This window comes from Pleurodeles waltl, chromosome 9 (genome assembly GCF_031143425.1).
Source record: "Pleurodeles waltl isolate 20211129_DDA chromosome 9, aPleWal1.hap1.20221129, whole genome shotgun sequence".
Taxonomy (NCBI): Eukaryota; Metazoa; Chordata; class Amphibia; order Caudata; family Salamandridae; genus Pleurodeles; species Pleurodeles waltl.
The window spans coordinates 40139249-40153423 of NC_090448.1; the positions used below are offsets into that span (position 1 = coordinate 40139249).

A 14175-nucleotide genomic window follows, 5' to 3' on the forward strand; every position below is an offset into this window, starting at 1 on the left:
CGCAGGTATGCATGCAGAGGACGGAGATGAAAAGTTTGCTCCAGCAAGCAGGTAGCTGCTATCGAAAAAGCCCTGGGGCTTCCCCCGCGGCCCCATTTCGCCTGTTAGGCAAATTATAAAAACATTTTAAACAAATGTCCAGGGCCCATGTGGGGAGGCCTTGAGGCTTTCCCTGTGGTCTCAGATAGCCCATAAAGGGCTTCTTATAAAATGTAATTTAAAAAAATGGAGGGGCTGCAGGGGAGCCTTTGAAGGCTCCACTGCAATTCCATATAGCCCATAAAGGGCTTAAAAAACATTTTGAAAAAGAAAGAAATTCAGTAGGTCATTGTGAAGGTCTGTGACCCTCACACTGAGCATTCAGGGTTTGAGCCGAGCCAGACTTGTTTCCCTAATTTGTTTTTAAGTAAAAATGTTTAAGGATCATACTGAAAGGTGATCTTGCTCTTTATAAATAAAAAGTAAAACACATTTTAACTTTTAAAATTGTGCAGAAAGATCTCATTCTAAGCATATCATACATCAAAGCCTAAAAACCTTGCTATCTCTCTCCCGCTCACTTTCTCTCACTCTCTCTCTCTTTTATTGTCTTTCTTTCACTCACACACCATCTCGGACAGTTAGGCACCAACTCATAGACCCACTCAAACTCTCACACACCCACTCATAGACCCACTCAAACTCTCACACACCCACTCATAGACCCACTGACAGCCTCATGCACACACTAACAGGCCTCCATACACCTTGACGTACCCACTAAAACACTGATGTACGCACTCTCACACCCAGACAAACACTCACAGATACTCTCACCCCCAGATAACCCTCTCACACCTATTCTGACACCCAGAGAAGCTGCGGCCAACTTACGCCGCGCACAGCCATAGGGCTGTGTACAGCAAGGGGTTAGGTAGTTAGGGGGGTTTGCCGTACGGTCTGGCTGCAGGCCAGGTCTTGCGAGCAACCTCTGCTGCGCACAAGCAAAGGCTATGCATGGTGCAAGGTTGGGTGCTTATAGGGGGTTGGCCTCAGTGGCCAACTACCATGTGCGGTGGCGGTTGTATTAATGTGTACTAATGAAAATTACTATACGTTAAAAAAACTATAGAACTTCACTTAAAAAAACAAAGGTTACAGAGATGTTATAGGTGGGCTCACATTTTAAACATACAAAATCATACAAATTCACCAGTTATAGTTAGAGTTACCTCCAGTAACTATAACTCGTGCCCTAAGGTAACTATAACTCGCATCCTCGCCATGCACTGCTAATAACCCCACAAATTACCACACTCATGACATCTTTGATAACATCATTGATAATATCAATGTAATATTTGCAGTAACAGTTTTGACTAAAAAACTGTGCATGGGTAGGCCGCGAGTTATAGTTACCTTATGACACGAGGCTGGCACCAGGTATCAATATGGGACCCTCAGAGCCACTCTCCATTACATGCCCGGACATGTGAACATTGCAGAAGAAGGACTGCTTGTTCCTCAGAGGACTGCCATGCTGCTTGAGGCCTGCCTTGTTCTCTGAGAAGGAAGACTGGACCTGCTTCCTTCATCCCAGGTTACCTTAGTGACTGCAAGGGTCAGTTGGCTGACCTCCTGTCTGAGCTACAAGGATACAACAAGCGTAGAGGCCTCCCTGCAATTGTTCAGCTGACCTGCAGTAAATGGATCTGCCAGAACATGCAACTGGATCTGCCCTACCCCTACTTGCCTCTGCTTGAGTGAGTCCGTGGTCCCCAAGAGGTGCCTTCCCAGGTCATGGACCCTTGCTGGTATCGATTGCACTCTTGTACAAGAAAAGGATGAAACTGTGCAGTTTTGAACTCTTTGTGACCGCAAACAGGCCTGTTCATGCCAAGACTCTGCCACCCACGACAACCGCCAATGCAAAGCTCTGGTGAAACCAACTCTTCACGCCACAGTGAACACTAGCGAGGACCGTTAACATGAGATCTACACTTCACACTAAAGCAACCACAGCCCATGGTGACCAGCAATGCGAAGCTCCAGCACCCACTGTCTGCGACGTCGGACCACATCTTTGCACTACAGTGATGGCCATCCGCTATGCCAGGCCTACTCTTCGAGCTACAGCAACAACTATTCGCGACCCTTTCCCTGCTCCTTGCTGCCTTCTCCACCACAAATGGTACTCTACGCACCAGACTTTGAAAAGGTAACTTTTTCAGCTGGACTAACCTGGTACCTATATCTGGACGGTGCTCAATCGCAGTCAGCCTGAGATTGTGACATTCCTTTGGTCAAGCACGACCAGATGACCACGAGTGGCACTTTGTGCTTTTAGGTGCTATATTTATCTAAAATTTTAAAATTGCATATCTCCGGTTCAACTGATTGGATGTTTGTTGTTTTGGTCTCGGTGTATTTATCAAAATATGTCCTAATTTTTAAAGTGGTTTGGGAATTTTCTTGTGTTGTGTTTTCACTTTAACCATATACACAAAGAGGATGGGGTGTGATGAGAGGATTAGTGGCAACGAAGTTGCCCTTAGTCCAAGAATCCCGGATTTTGAGATTAGGTGGCGTGTCAGGAGTAACTGTGAAGGGAAATTTTCCTTTACGGACTAGGTAGTCTCACACACTTAATAGTGTCTTGCTTCATCATATGACAACCTAGCCCCATTGAGGTAGGACAATGCCACCTGGACGGACTCAACCTACAAGTTAAAAGAACTAGGGGGGAGTGATGAAATTAGAGTTATCTGGATAAACAAGGGATCCAGTTGTGCTAGGGAAGATATGAAAATACCTAATCAGTCACCTGTGTAATGGTACACCTTTAATCGTGGTGACTGCTGGTATGGATAAAAGAAGTGATGGGACACATACTGAGAATAATGACTTGAACGATCACCTAATTGTTGATGCATCGCCAACATGTTTCTGCCTGCTACGGAGAGCCAAAGGAGGTCTGGGGACATTCGTCAGGGCCTAGGATCCCTAAATATCTATATTAGATATTCTAGTAAGAGGGGGGGTTACCTCCTACAGAGGTGCTCTAGTAAGGAAATGATAGGAGGCCTACCTGTTGGTAGCTTGACCATGGCAGTCTGGAATAAGAACGATAATTATTATAGCGTTTCATCAAAATATGACACAGCAAACCACAACACACGAGTGAGTGACTCAGCATGCTTAGATGAGTCAAACGTGCATGCACTAACGTGGTGAAGACCTGACGCCCTAAATAGTGGTAGCAGGTCTCATATAAAGGAGCTGGGAAAGACACTCTCTTACCCTATTCCTGGTAGGCAATTTTCCTCAGGTCTATGGAAGGGGGGAGTCCCCTTATAGTCACACATTAGAAACAGGGAGAAAATAGAACGCAAGAAAAGCTAAAATTAACTACTTGGTAAGAGGCAAAAAACGTCAATGGTGCGCACTGTTCACAAGCGCAAAATACTGTTTGTGTGCTGCATAAATACTTTACGCATTGCCTCCAAGTTAAGATTGGCTGCTTTTGTGCCAAGCTACCAGACAGTTAGGCACAGGTTAGTTTAGTGATTTTTGTGGTGTACCATGAAAAGGATTGTGGATGATGCTTGGGTAGGATTTTCACCTCCTTCTACCAGTAATATAGGGCTAAATGTACAAAGGATTTTTGTGGTCACAAACAGGCTGATTCGCAGAATCCACCGGTTTGAGAATGCAAAAATGTTTTTTTTAATTTGCGATTTGATAACCTATTGCTGAATCGCAAATTGGGTTTCTGATTCGTATTAGGAAGGGGCGTGTTCAGGGCATCCCTTCCTAATACTGAATCACAGAGGTATGTGTGATTGTTTTGTGACCAAAATGTGATTGCAAAACATTTACATTTTACCACCTACTTCAAGAAGGTGGTTACCCATTCCCTTTCACCTTGTGAATGTTTGTAAAAGCATTTTTTAAGAGCAGGCCTTGGTCCCACGGACCCCTGCATACTCTTAAAAAGTGGAAAGAAAACTTTTCATTTGTTTTGTGAAAAGCATCCTGTTTTCCTTTAAGGAAAAAGGGCTGCATTAAAAAAAAGAGTACTTTATTTAAAAGCAGTCACATACATGGTGGTCTGCTGACAAGAGCAGGCCCCCATCCCTGTGATTTTAGTGATTTCCAACGGGTCGCAAACCAAGACCTTCCTCATTAATATTCATGAGGTAGGTCTATTTGCGAGTCACTGGGAATCGCAAAATGTGCCAAAGACACATTTGTACATTGGTGTTTGCGAGTCCCAAATAGCGAATTGCAAACATTCTCTATTTGGTAATTGCAAACGATTACCTTTGTACATGTGGACCTTAATTACCTACAGTGACCCAGTATTGATATTGATGAGGGTAATACCATTCAGTCAAACTTTGAGGGAAAAAGTAATCTTAATAATATACAATAAAATGCATTTTCTTTTTTTTCATATTATAAATTGTCCTCTCACTTATTCATTTTTTATTCCTGACATCATCTCATTTTTATGAAGATTTTCTCGCTATTTTAGTTTCTTATGTAAAATTCATGTGTCGAAAAAGATGAAATTAAATTGTAAAAAACTGTATTTAGTGCAATTCTCATATGCTATCTCTAAGTTTTCAAAGTTGTTCCCGAACAACAAATTAGATTTCAATTCATATTTAAATAATTTCTTAAACCCACGGGATTGCCTCCAGATGATATGGTAGTGTAAGTAATTGTACTGTTCTTTCAGTGCTAGCCTAATTTCACCTTTACCTTTAAGAATGCAGTCACCACAGACAAGGCCAATACATCTCATACTTTCAAACATGCTCTGTGTCTCTCTCACATCCTTTTTCTTCTACCCCTCTAGAGCCAGCGCCCATAGGCACAGTGACCAACCTGCGGGTCCTCGACATGAGAGGAGGCCGGATACGGCTCTCGTGGAATGGGGTGGCCGGCGCCACGGAGTACCTGATCGTGGTCAGAAACACAGTGGGTAAGAATGGCCTATGGAGGTGAAGGTCACTGAGATCATTGGCACTGATGATTTGGAGCTATCTATGTATGGAAGTGGTATTTATGTAGAACAAACCTAGACAAAAGGCATGTGAGCACTGTACAGAATCACAAGCAAAGGCAGTGATGTGGTGTTTGTTAAAGAGCCATGCTTTCTACTCTTTCATAAATTGGAGGATCATTGACACAGTCCTGATAGATATGGGCTATTGTTCCAGATCCTGGGTGCATAGTTGAAGAAGACTTATTGCCTATTTTCTTTTTTTGCACTTATTTACCTCCATCCTGATTTGCCCTTGCTGTAGGTGTGCCTCAAGTCACTGGAAGTAGCGGGCAAGAGTGCCAGTCATCCTGGCTTTGGCTACCGCAGTGTCTTCTAAAAATGGCTTCCTGAAAAATTAGAAACATTGGCTGGAGTCATGATAATGTGTATTTTATTACTTGGTGAAGATTGGTATATTCATTATATTGTTGTAGGTGGTTGTATTGGATGAAAGAAATGCATATTTTAGCCTGATTTACAAAAAATCTCAATTTTACTCACATACGTTTCTCCTACTTTAGGAATACATTTACATTTTTGAAGATACAAATATTTGTGACACTTGCTGTTTTCTGGGAGTAATCCTGAAAAATATCTGCAGATTCCCATTTAAGACATTGTGAAGACGATTCTGCATCTTTAAGCCTACATTGGGGGTTTGCACACTGAAAAATATCTTGTAGGAGTGCCGCTGACCTTTGTAACTTTTTCTCCACCTGGAAAATATTTTTTGTTGGTGGAGAAACCCCTGCTCGTAAACCCTCCCCAAGTTTGCCATTGCTCTGTTTCCATTTCCACTCTGAGCATCCTTGACAGGAGTAGGGATATAACCATTTAAAGTGGGTATGGACTATGGAAAAGTTTCTAAGTACCCTGAACAAGTATATATGTGAGTGTTCGCAAACATTTCAAAACATTCCCACCCTGTAACCTCAACATGACTTACTCAGACCAAAAATGTATATTTGAGTAAATCATTTTACAATTGTAAAACCACATTTTGTGAATCATGAAGGTGACTCTACACTTAGAATAAAGCCCATTTTGGGGGTGGGGAGTTGATCTTTCATTGTTTAATTTGTTCAAGTTGTTGCAGGTGGTGGGCACTGGTACTCATCTTTCAGAGTCCAGGATTTATATTTCATCATCAAACTTTGGCTTAGAGCATGAGAGAGAAAAGGGAGAAAGGAGGATGGAGAAAAAGATAGTCATTGGTGTGAAATGCAGAAAAGACCTGCAAGAGTGAGATACAGAGACCGGAAGAAAGAGGCAGTAGCTGGAATCAAGATAGGGAGCAGTATCTCACGAAATACTCTTGGCTTCAGCAAGTTTTTATTTCACAAATGAAGCCCTTGAAGGTTCACATACCATCTATGGAAATATCATCTGAATAAATATGATGTCCTATCTCCCACTGAGTGTACATTTTCTATTCTTAAGTCTGATGGAGCAGTATTTTTTTAGACATAATTTAAGACCAAATGTTGATGCTAGTCAACATTCTGACAGTGACAAACTGATATCAGATCCTGGGCTGGGCTGGGCTAACAGGTCTCTCATGGGAGTGATAGTTCCAGCCCTGCCACCCTTCCAAGTTTGCAAACTTTCACTTTAATTAAATGCAGCCCAGAGGCATGTAGTTGGAAGCGCACTCCCAACCCTCACATATATTCGATTACCTAGTTCAGGTGTCTTAAAGAAGTAGCTTGTGAACTAGTAGTAGCTCTCGAGCTACCCATAAGTAGTTTTCCTGTGGGCAGCCCAGTCACAAAAACTGAAAAGTGTATATTTAAAACAAACATGTAAACTTGTCTGATGTGGTCAGTATTAAAATTCTAATAATATTTGTAGCATTGGATGATTTTGACTGAACATAAGTAGCTTTTACTACACAACATGTTGGAGACCTGTGACCTAGCTATCCTGGCCTACTTGAGGCACAAACCTCTCAAGTCTGTGGTGTGACTGACTTTGCCTCAACCTTACCTCCCATTCAGGAGGTTTGGGGGGTTCACGCATGCTTGAAAGGTAACCATTTCTTTTTCACAGTGAGATCTGCAGAAGAAAGACTTAATGAAACCATTTTAGCCTGAAATGTAAAATATTCTAAAGAAAATTTGATATTTACTCCTGTAGGATTCCCCCTTAGGTTTGAGTAGATTTATGACTTTATTTGTAATTCACAACAATCCAGGACTATTCCTGGAAAGTTGTGATAGGCACAACTTTCGAGAAATACTGACGTTCTGAAGCACTTACACTCGCATACATTCACTTGTTGTACAGTAATGCATTTTAAGTGCTTAGTAAAAGTGTGTTTGTACTTGCTAACTTTCGCATTCTGTTTTCTATGAGAAAAATATTTTTGCTCCTGGAAAAGCCCTTTCACCTTAACCTCCACCAATTCCAGCGTTGCTTCCTTTCAATTCCTACCATAGATTAGTATGCACTCCTGCCCTTTAAAGGAGTAATTCTCCTCCCAAAGCCAGATTGGTAGTGTGACTTGCCAAGGTTTGTGACTATCCACAACCTCGAAAGGCCTTTGTTTTCCATCTACTTCCTAAGACATCCACTACTCACCATAAATATAATCATACTGGTGTACTTTTATGTGTGTGTAAATTGTGTTGCAACTATTAAGTCCTATGTTGCGAACACAAAATTTTACTTTACACTCATGAAACAGGCTACTTGCACGTTTAAGTTCAACTTAGATTTGTAAAGTCTCTAAGCAACTAGACCTTCAGCCTAACCTGGTGTAACTTTCTTTAGAGCTTCCGAGCAGTGCAACAAAGGTAGGTGGTGGCTACATCACAGATCCCTCGGTTGATGGAAGCAGTATGGGAGCAATGTCCAAATGGTCTGATAGTCCTTGCTCCTGTTTGATTGGCAGAGTGTGTCCCTCTCTCCCTGCACTCCACAGTAGTCACACTAATTAAGTCGGTGCGTACATTTATCAGTCCATGCAACCAGGAAGAAGGGCTAAGACATCCCTCATTTTCATCAGGATTGTCCTAAAATCCAACCTGGCTGCATCATGACCCAGACACCCTTCTCCTGGCTTGATTCCACAGAGGGACAATTCAAGTTATAGCACATGCCTTTTAAGAAATATGACATCTAATGTAGGAAAGTGCTCATTTTTGACATGGTTGCTCACTTTTTGCCTAGCATTTGATGCAATTTTGACCGAAAGTGCACTGGGTCCCTGCTACTCAGGTGCCAGAACTATTTCTCTAAAACTGAATAATTTTTCCCCAATTGGCAATACTTTTAGCACCCCTGTAGGTCCCTAGCAAATGGTAGCTCTGTTATCTAGGGCTTGGAGTACTAAAGAGAGTCCCTAGGGCTACAGCACATATTGTGCACCCTAAGGACCCCCTCAGCACACTTGTGCAGACTGGCATTGCAGACTGTGTGACATGGTGCAGAAAAAGGTGAAAAACAACGTGGCACACTGTGTGCCATGCCTGCTGACACTGCATGCAGTATAGGTAAGTTACCCCTACAGCAGGCCTTACAGCCCCAAGGCAGGGTGCACCATATGTGTGGATATAACTGCATGAGCAGATATGCCCAGGTGATGTCTATGTCGATTCTTAGGTATTGCAAGTGAACAGGGACATGTGCTGAACACTGGTAAATACATGATGGCTTCACTGAAACCAAAGATGTTTGGAATCAAACATCTCACATTAATAAGCCCACAGTGTAAGGAAATGCCTCCTTGGCATGGTTACCCCCTAACGTTTTGCCTTTGCTGATGCTAAGTTTTGATTGATAGTGTGCTGGGACCCTGCTAACCAGGCCCCAGCACCAGTGTTCTTTCCCTAAACTGTACCTTTGTCTCCACAATTGGCACAACCCTGGCACTCAAATAAGTCCCTTGTAACTGGTACCCCTGGTACCAAGGGCCCTGATGCCAGGGAAGGTCTCTAAGGGCTGCAGCATGTCTTATGCCACCCTGGGCACTCCTCACTCAGCAAATGCACACTGCCTTACAGCTTGTGTGTGCTGGTGGGGAGAAAATGACTAAGTCGACATGGCACTCCCCTCAGAGTGCCATGCGAACCTCACACTGCCTGTGGCATAGGTAAGTCACCCCTCTAGCAGGCCTTACAGCCCTAAGGCAGAGTGCACTATACCACAGGTGATGGCATATGTGCATGAGCACTATGCCCCTACAGTGTCTAAGCAAAACCTTAGACATTGTAAGTGCAGGGTGGCCATAAGAGTATATGGTCTGGGAGTTTGTCAAACACGAACTCCACAGTTCCATAATGGCTACACTGAAATCTGAGAAGTTTGGTATCAAACTTCTCAGCACAATAAATGCACACTGATGACAGTGTGCAATTTATTGTAACATGCACCCAGAGGGCATCTTAGAGATGCCCCCTGAATACCAATCCGACTCCTAGTGTAGGCTGACCAGTTCCTGCCAGCCTGCCACACACCAGACAAGTTGCTGGCCACATGGGGAGAGCGCCTTTGTCACTCTGGGGCCAGGAACAAAGCCTGTACTGGGTGGAGGTGTTTCTCACCTCCCCCTGCGGGAACTGTAACACCTGGCGGTGAGCCTCAAAGGCTCACCCCTTTTGTTACAGCATCCCAGGGCATCCCAGCTAGTGGAGATGCCTGCCTCTCTGGCCACTGCCCCCAATTTTGGTGGCAAGGCTGGAGCAGATAATGAGAAAAACAAGGAGGAGTCACCCACAGTCAGGACAGCCCCTAAGGTGTCCTGAGCTGAGGTGACCCCTGCCTTTAGAAATCCTCCATCTTAGTTTTGAAGGAGTCCCCCAATAGGATTAGGGATGTGCCCCCCTCCCCACAGGGAGGAGGCACAAAGAGGGTGCAGCCACCCTCCAGTACAGTAGCCATTGGCTACTGCCCTCCCAGACCTAAACACACCCCTAAATCTAGTATTTAGGGGCACACCAGAGCCCAGGAAATCAGATTCCCACAACCTGAAGAAACAAGAAGGACTGCTGACCTACAAGCCTGCAGAGAAGACAGAAGACGACAACTGCTATGGCCCCAGCCCTACCGGCCTATCTCCTGACTTGAAAACCTGCAACCAGCGACACATCCGACAGGGACCAGCGACCTCTGAAGCCTCAGAGGACTGCCCTGGACTAAAGGACCAAGAAACTCCTGTGAGCAGCTGCTCTGCTCAACAACAGCAACTTCTTTGCAACAAAGAAGCAACTTTTAAAGACTTCACGTTTCCCGCCGGAAGCGTGAGACTTCACACTCTGCACCAGACGCCCCCGGCTCGAGATCCATAGAACAAACACCACAGGGAGGACTCCCCGAAGACTGCGACCCCGTGAGTAGCCCGAGATGACCCCCCTGAACCCCACAGCGACGCCTGCAGAGAGAATCCAGAGGCTCCCCATGACCGCGGCTGCCTGTAACAAGGGACCAGACGCCTGGAACCAGCACTGCACCCGCAGCACACAGGACCTGACAGAACCGAGCCTCAGTGCAGGAGTGACCCCCAGGCGACCCTCTGCCTAGCCCAGGTGGTGGCTGTCCCGAGAAGCCCCTCCTCTGCCTGCCTGCACCGCTAGAGTGACCCCCGGGTCCCTCCATTGAATCCTATCTAAAACCCAACGCCTGCTTTGCACACTGCACCAGGCCGCCCCTGTGCCACTGAGGGTGTGTTTTGTGTGCCTACTTGTGTCCCTCACAGTGCTCTACAAAACCCCCCTGGTCCGCCCCCGAGGACGTGGGTACTTACCTGCTGGCAGACTGGAACCGGAGCACCCCTGTTCTCCATAGACGCCTATGTGTTTTGGGCACCTCTTTGACCTCTGCACCTGACCGGCCCTGAGCTGCTGGTATGGTAACTTTGGGGTTGTCTTGAACCCCAAACAGTGGGCTGCCTATGCCCAGAAACTGAGACTTGTAAGTGTTTTACTTACCTCACAATCTAACCTTTACTTACCTCCCCCGGGAACTGTTGATTTTTGTACTAAGTATCCACTTTTAAAATAGCTTATTGCCATTTTAACAAAGACTGTATACGATATTGCTTTTATTCAAAGTTTCTAACTTACCTGTGTGAAGTACCTTGCATTTTATGTGTTTACTTCAAATCTTGATCCTGTGGTTCCTAAAATAAACTAAGAAAATATATTTTTCTATATAAAAACCTATTGGCCTGGAGTAAGTCTTTGAGGGTGTGTTCCTCATTTATTGCCTGTGTGTGTACAACAAATGCTTGACACTACCCTCTGATAAGCCTACTGCTCGATCACACTACCACAAAATAGAGCATTAGAATTATCTAATTTTGCCACTATCTTACCTCAAAGCACACTATTTCTTACTTTGAAATAGTGTATACAGAGCCAGCTTCCTACACACACTGATTCCAGTGAGGGATTTATTAATACATGCACCCAGAGGGCACCTCAGATGTGCTCCCTGAAAACCTAGAAGCTACTATTGTGCTGGCTGGTCCTGACCAGCCTGCCATTACAGATGAGTTTTTGACCCCCTTGAGTGGAGAGCGTACTCTCTCTCAGGTCAGAAACAAGTCCTGCTCTGGGCCGAGAAGTTACCACCTCCTCCAAACAGGATAGCTATTTATCATCAAAACAAGGCCAGAGGTTTCAAAGCCTCTGCCTTCTTTGTTATGCAAACCCGGCTTCCCCAGTCAGTGCAGGTGCCATCCCCCTGCCCATTTGGCACCAGGGCGGGTGGGAAAATTAGCTAGTCAGTAGACGTGTTTCCTATCAGACAAGTTCCACCTGTAAGGTGGGCTAACTGATGTGAACACAAAACTTAGAGTTCAACATACTTGGTATTTGGTGGAATTAGGCTCACTGGGTCAGGGTTATTCCCACAGGAAGTGGTCATATGGGGTGTGTAGTCACTCTAAAGGTAGGCAGCCCATTGGCTACTACCTGTCACTCTCCTCAATTGAGCAGTTAGGTGGCGCCCCTGATGCCCCCAGCCAGAACAAAAGGACAAAGAAGAGCCACAAGAAAGTGAGAACAGAAGAGTTGCTGTAGACTTTTGGTGCCAAACTCTGCCTGCCTACACCAGTCTCACCAATGGAGGTAACGTGACTCATACTGCAGTTGAGCACCTGCCAAGAACCCTGGTGGACTGCCAGCCCTTCCCAAATTGCCAGCAATTTCCCTTAGAGTAGAGGAGCTACTCCCCTGCAGTCCGCAGGCACCGAAACAGCAGATTCCAGTCCAACATCCTGCAGCTCTCAGTCCTGCCTGTCACTGCAGCTGCCCAGGAAGAGGTACCTGTGCCCCAGGAGGTCAGACCTGCTGACCCACCAAGTGTGAAGACACCAGGATCAACCAGAGCTGCACAGCACCAATACCTGGGGTACCAGACCCTCTTCACCAAGCCAAGCCTTTGTGTGTCCAGTGAGGGCTCCCACTACACTGAGAAAGAGCAGCTTCCAGAGAGGCACAGCTACACTGCTTTTGCACCCTTAACCCGTGAAACCAACACCCCATGAGGATCTTGGACACACCCATCCCAGCAGACCTTTCTATGCTGCACCCTAGTGCCCTTGACCGGGTGCTAGTGAATGGACTGTTATTTCTTGCTCCCACCACCCTTGAGACAAAAGTCCCACGTTGGGAGCTCCCCAAGTCCCCCCTGCAGCCTGTTTACAGATGGCCTCCCATTCTCTCCACTGGCATAGGGCACAAAGCTACTAACCTGACCAGCACCTTTGCACCCGGATGCCCCAGGGCAGGTAACAAGTAACTTTTGGTGGTACTTTGGACCTTGGCCGCCTATGACCCTAAGTCCCGAATGAGACTCCAAAAAATTGATCGTAAATACCTGTATGCAACATATGCCTTTTTCTCCATAGGAAAGCATTGCTACGTAAAGATGCATTTAAGTGAACATTTTACTTAGCACACTAGCTGTAAAAATCTATATTTAAAAAGGTACTTACTTGATAATGAAGTTCCTGATATCAAAACTTGCATACAAATATGTATTATTTTTCTGCATTTGTCTCACATTTATCCTTGAGTGTGTGCCTCATTTATTTCCTCTGTAAATAAAACAAATGCTTAGCACTATCCTCTGATAAGCCTAAACTGCTCGCCCACACTACCACAAAGGAGAGCATTTAGTACTGTCATTTGTGCCTCTGTAAACCAATAGGGGGTTGCCTGGATTCTTTGCACAGTTTACCTCGTTTTGGTCTACTATATAAAGAGCCAGCTTCCTACAACTAGTACCTCCATTGTGTATAGTCCAACTCAGTCACCTCAACTCAGTCACCTCACAAATGCTTCTCTCCCACTTTTCATCAACACTTGCTTCGTGACTCCTTATCTTTTGTTCTTTTTCCCCTCATAGATGGTACAGAAACAACCAGTCGTGTCCGTGGTGATCAGAACATCTTCGATCTTCAGGATCTCAAGGAAGGTGTCCCTTACAGCGTCAGACTGACAACATTAGTGGGCACGAGGGAAGGGCCAGCTGTCACCATCACTGTCCGGACAGGTAGGCAACCTCTAATAGGTTCTGGCAGTAGGTGTCAAATGAAGAAGCAAGTGCAATATAACATGGCAAATCCATTGCCCTGTGGTAGGGATGCTGGAACATTAGAGCTAAGGCCATGTTTCTGAGCCACCTCAGGCTTTCATATTCTTTGCAGTAAAGTTTCTGGTAGCCAGATTCTGATTCTGATAGCCAAATAAGCTACAAAATGTGGTTGTCTTTTTAGAAACCTGTTTAGTGCGCGTCTGTGGCTGAGTCCAATTTCCTGTATTGGTTCTGATGCAGGTTTGACCCACTGTCCATGGCATGATAGACTGGGAGGGGAACATGAGAGAAAACAGCAATCATACCAAATGGTGATAATAGACACATTCTTGTGGTCCACAAAGTAACCAGGAAGCACTGTGGTTGTTATTAACATTTTAGTAACCCCATATCTTTAAAGAGCAACCTACAAACCGATGAGTTTGGATCTTTGTGACTTGTGTTCCCTGTAAAATTAGGAGGCTGGTCAGGACAAATTATAGAAAATAAGCATCTGTGACTTGTGTGCTGTAGTCAGTCCTGTGGCCCGATGGGTTGCACATCACGTGTTGTGTCCAATAACATGAGAAACAGACCGAAAATGTAAAACTTCATAATTAGTA

General features: G+C 45.0%; 1 protein-coding gene across 1 annotated transcript in view; it reads left to right on the forward strand.

The window, feature by feature from the left end:
- Positions 1-14175, forward strand: part of COL7A1 (collagen type VII alpha 1 chain) — a 618941-nt gene that overhangs the window by 256306 nt on the left and 348460 nt on the right. The window contains exons 17-18 of the mRNA XM_069207404.1: positions 4844-4969; positions 13385-13531. Coding sequence (XP_069063505.1) covers positions 4844-4969; positions 13385-13531 — 273 coding nt within the window. The remainder of the gene's footprint in view (positions 1-4843; positions 4970-13384; positions 13532-14175) is intronic.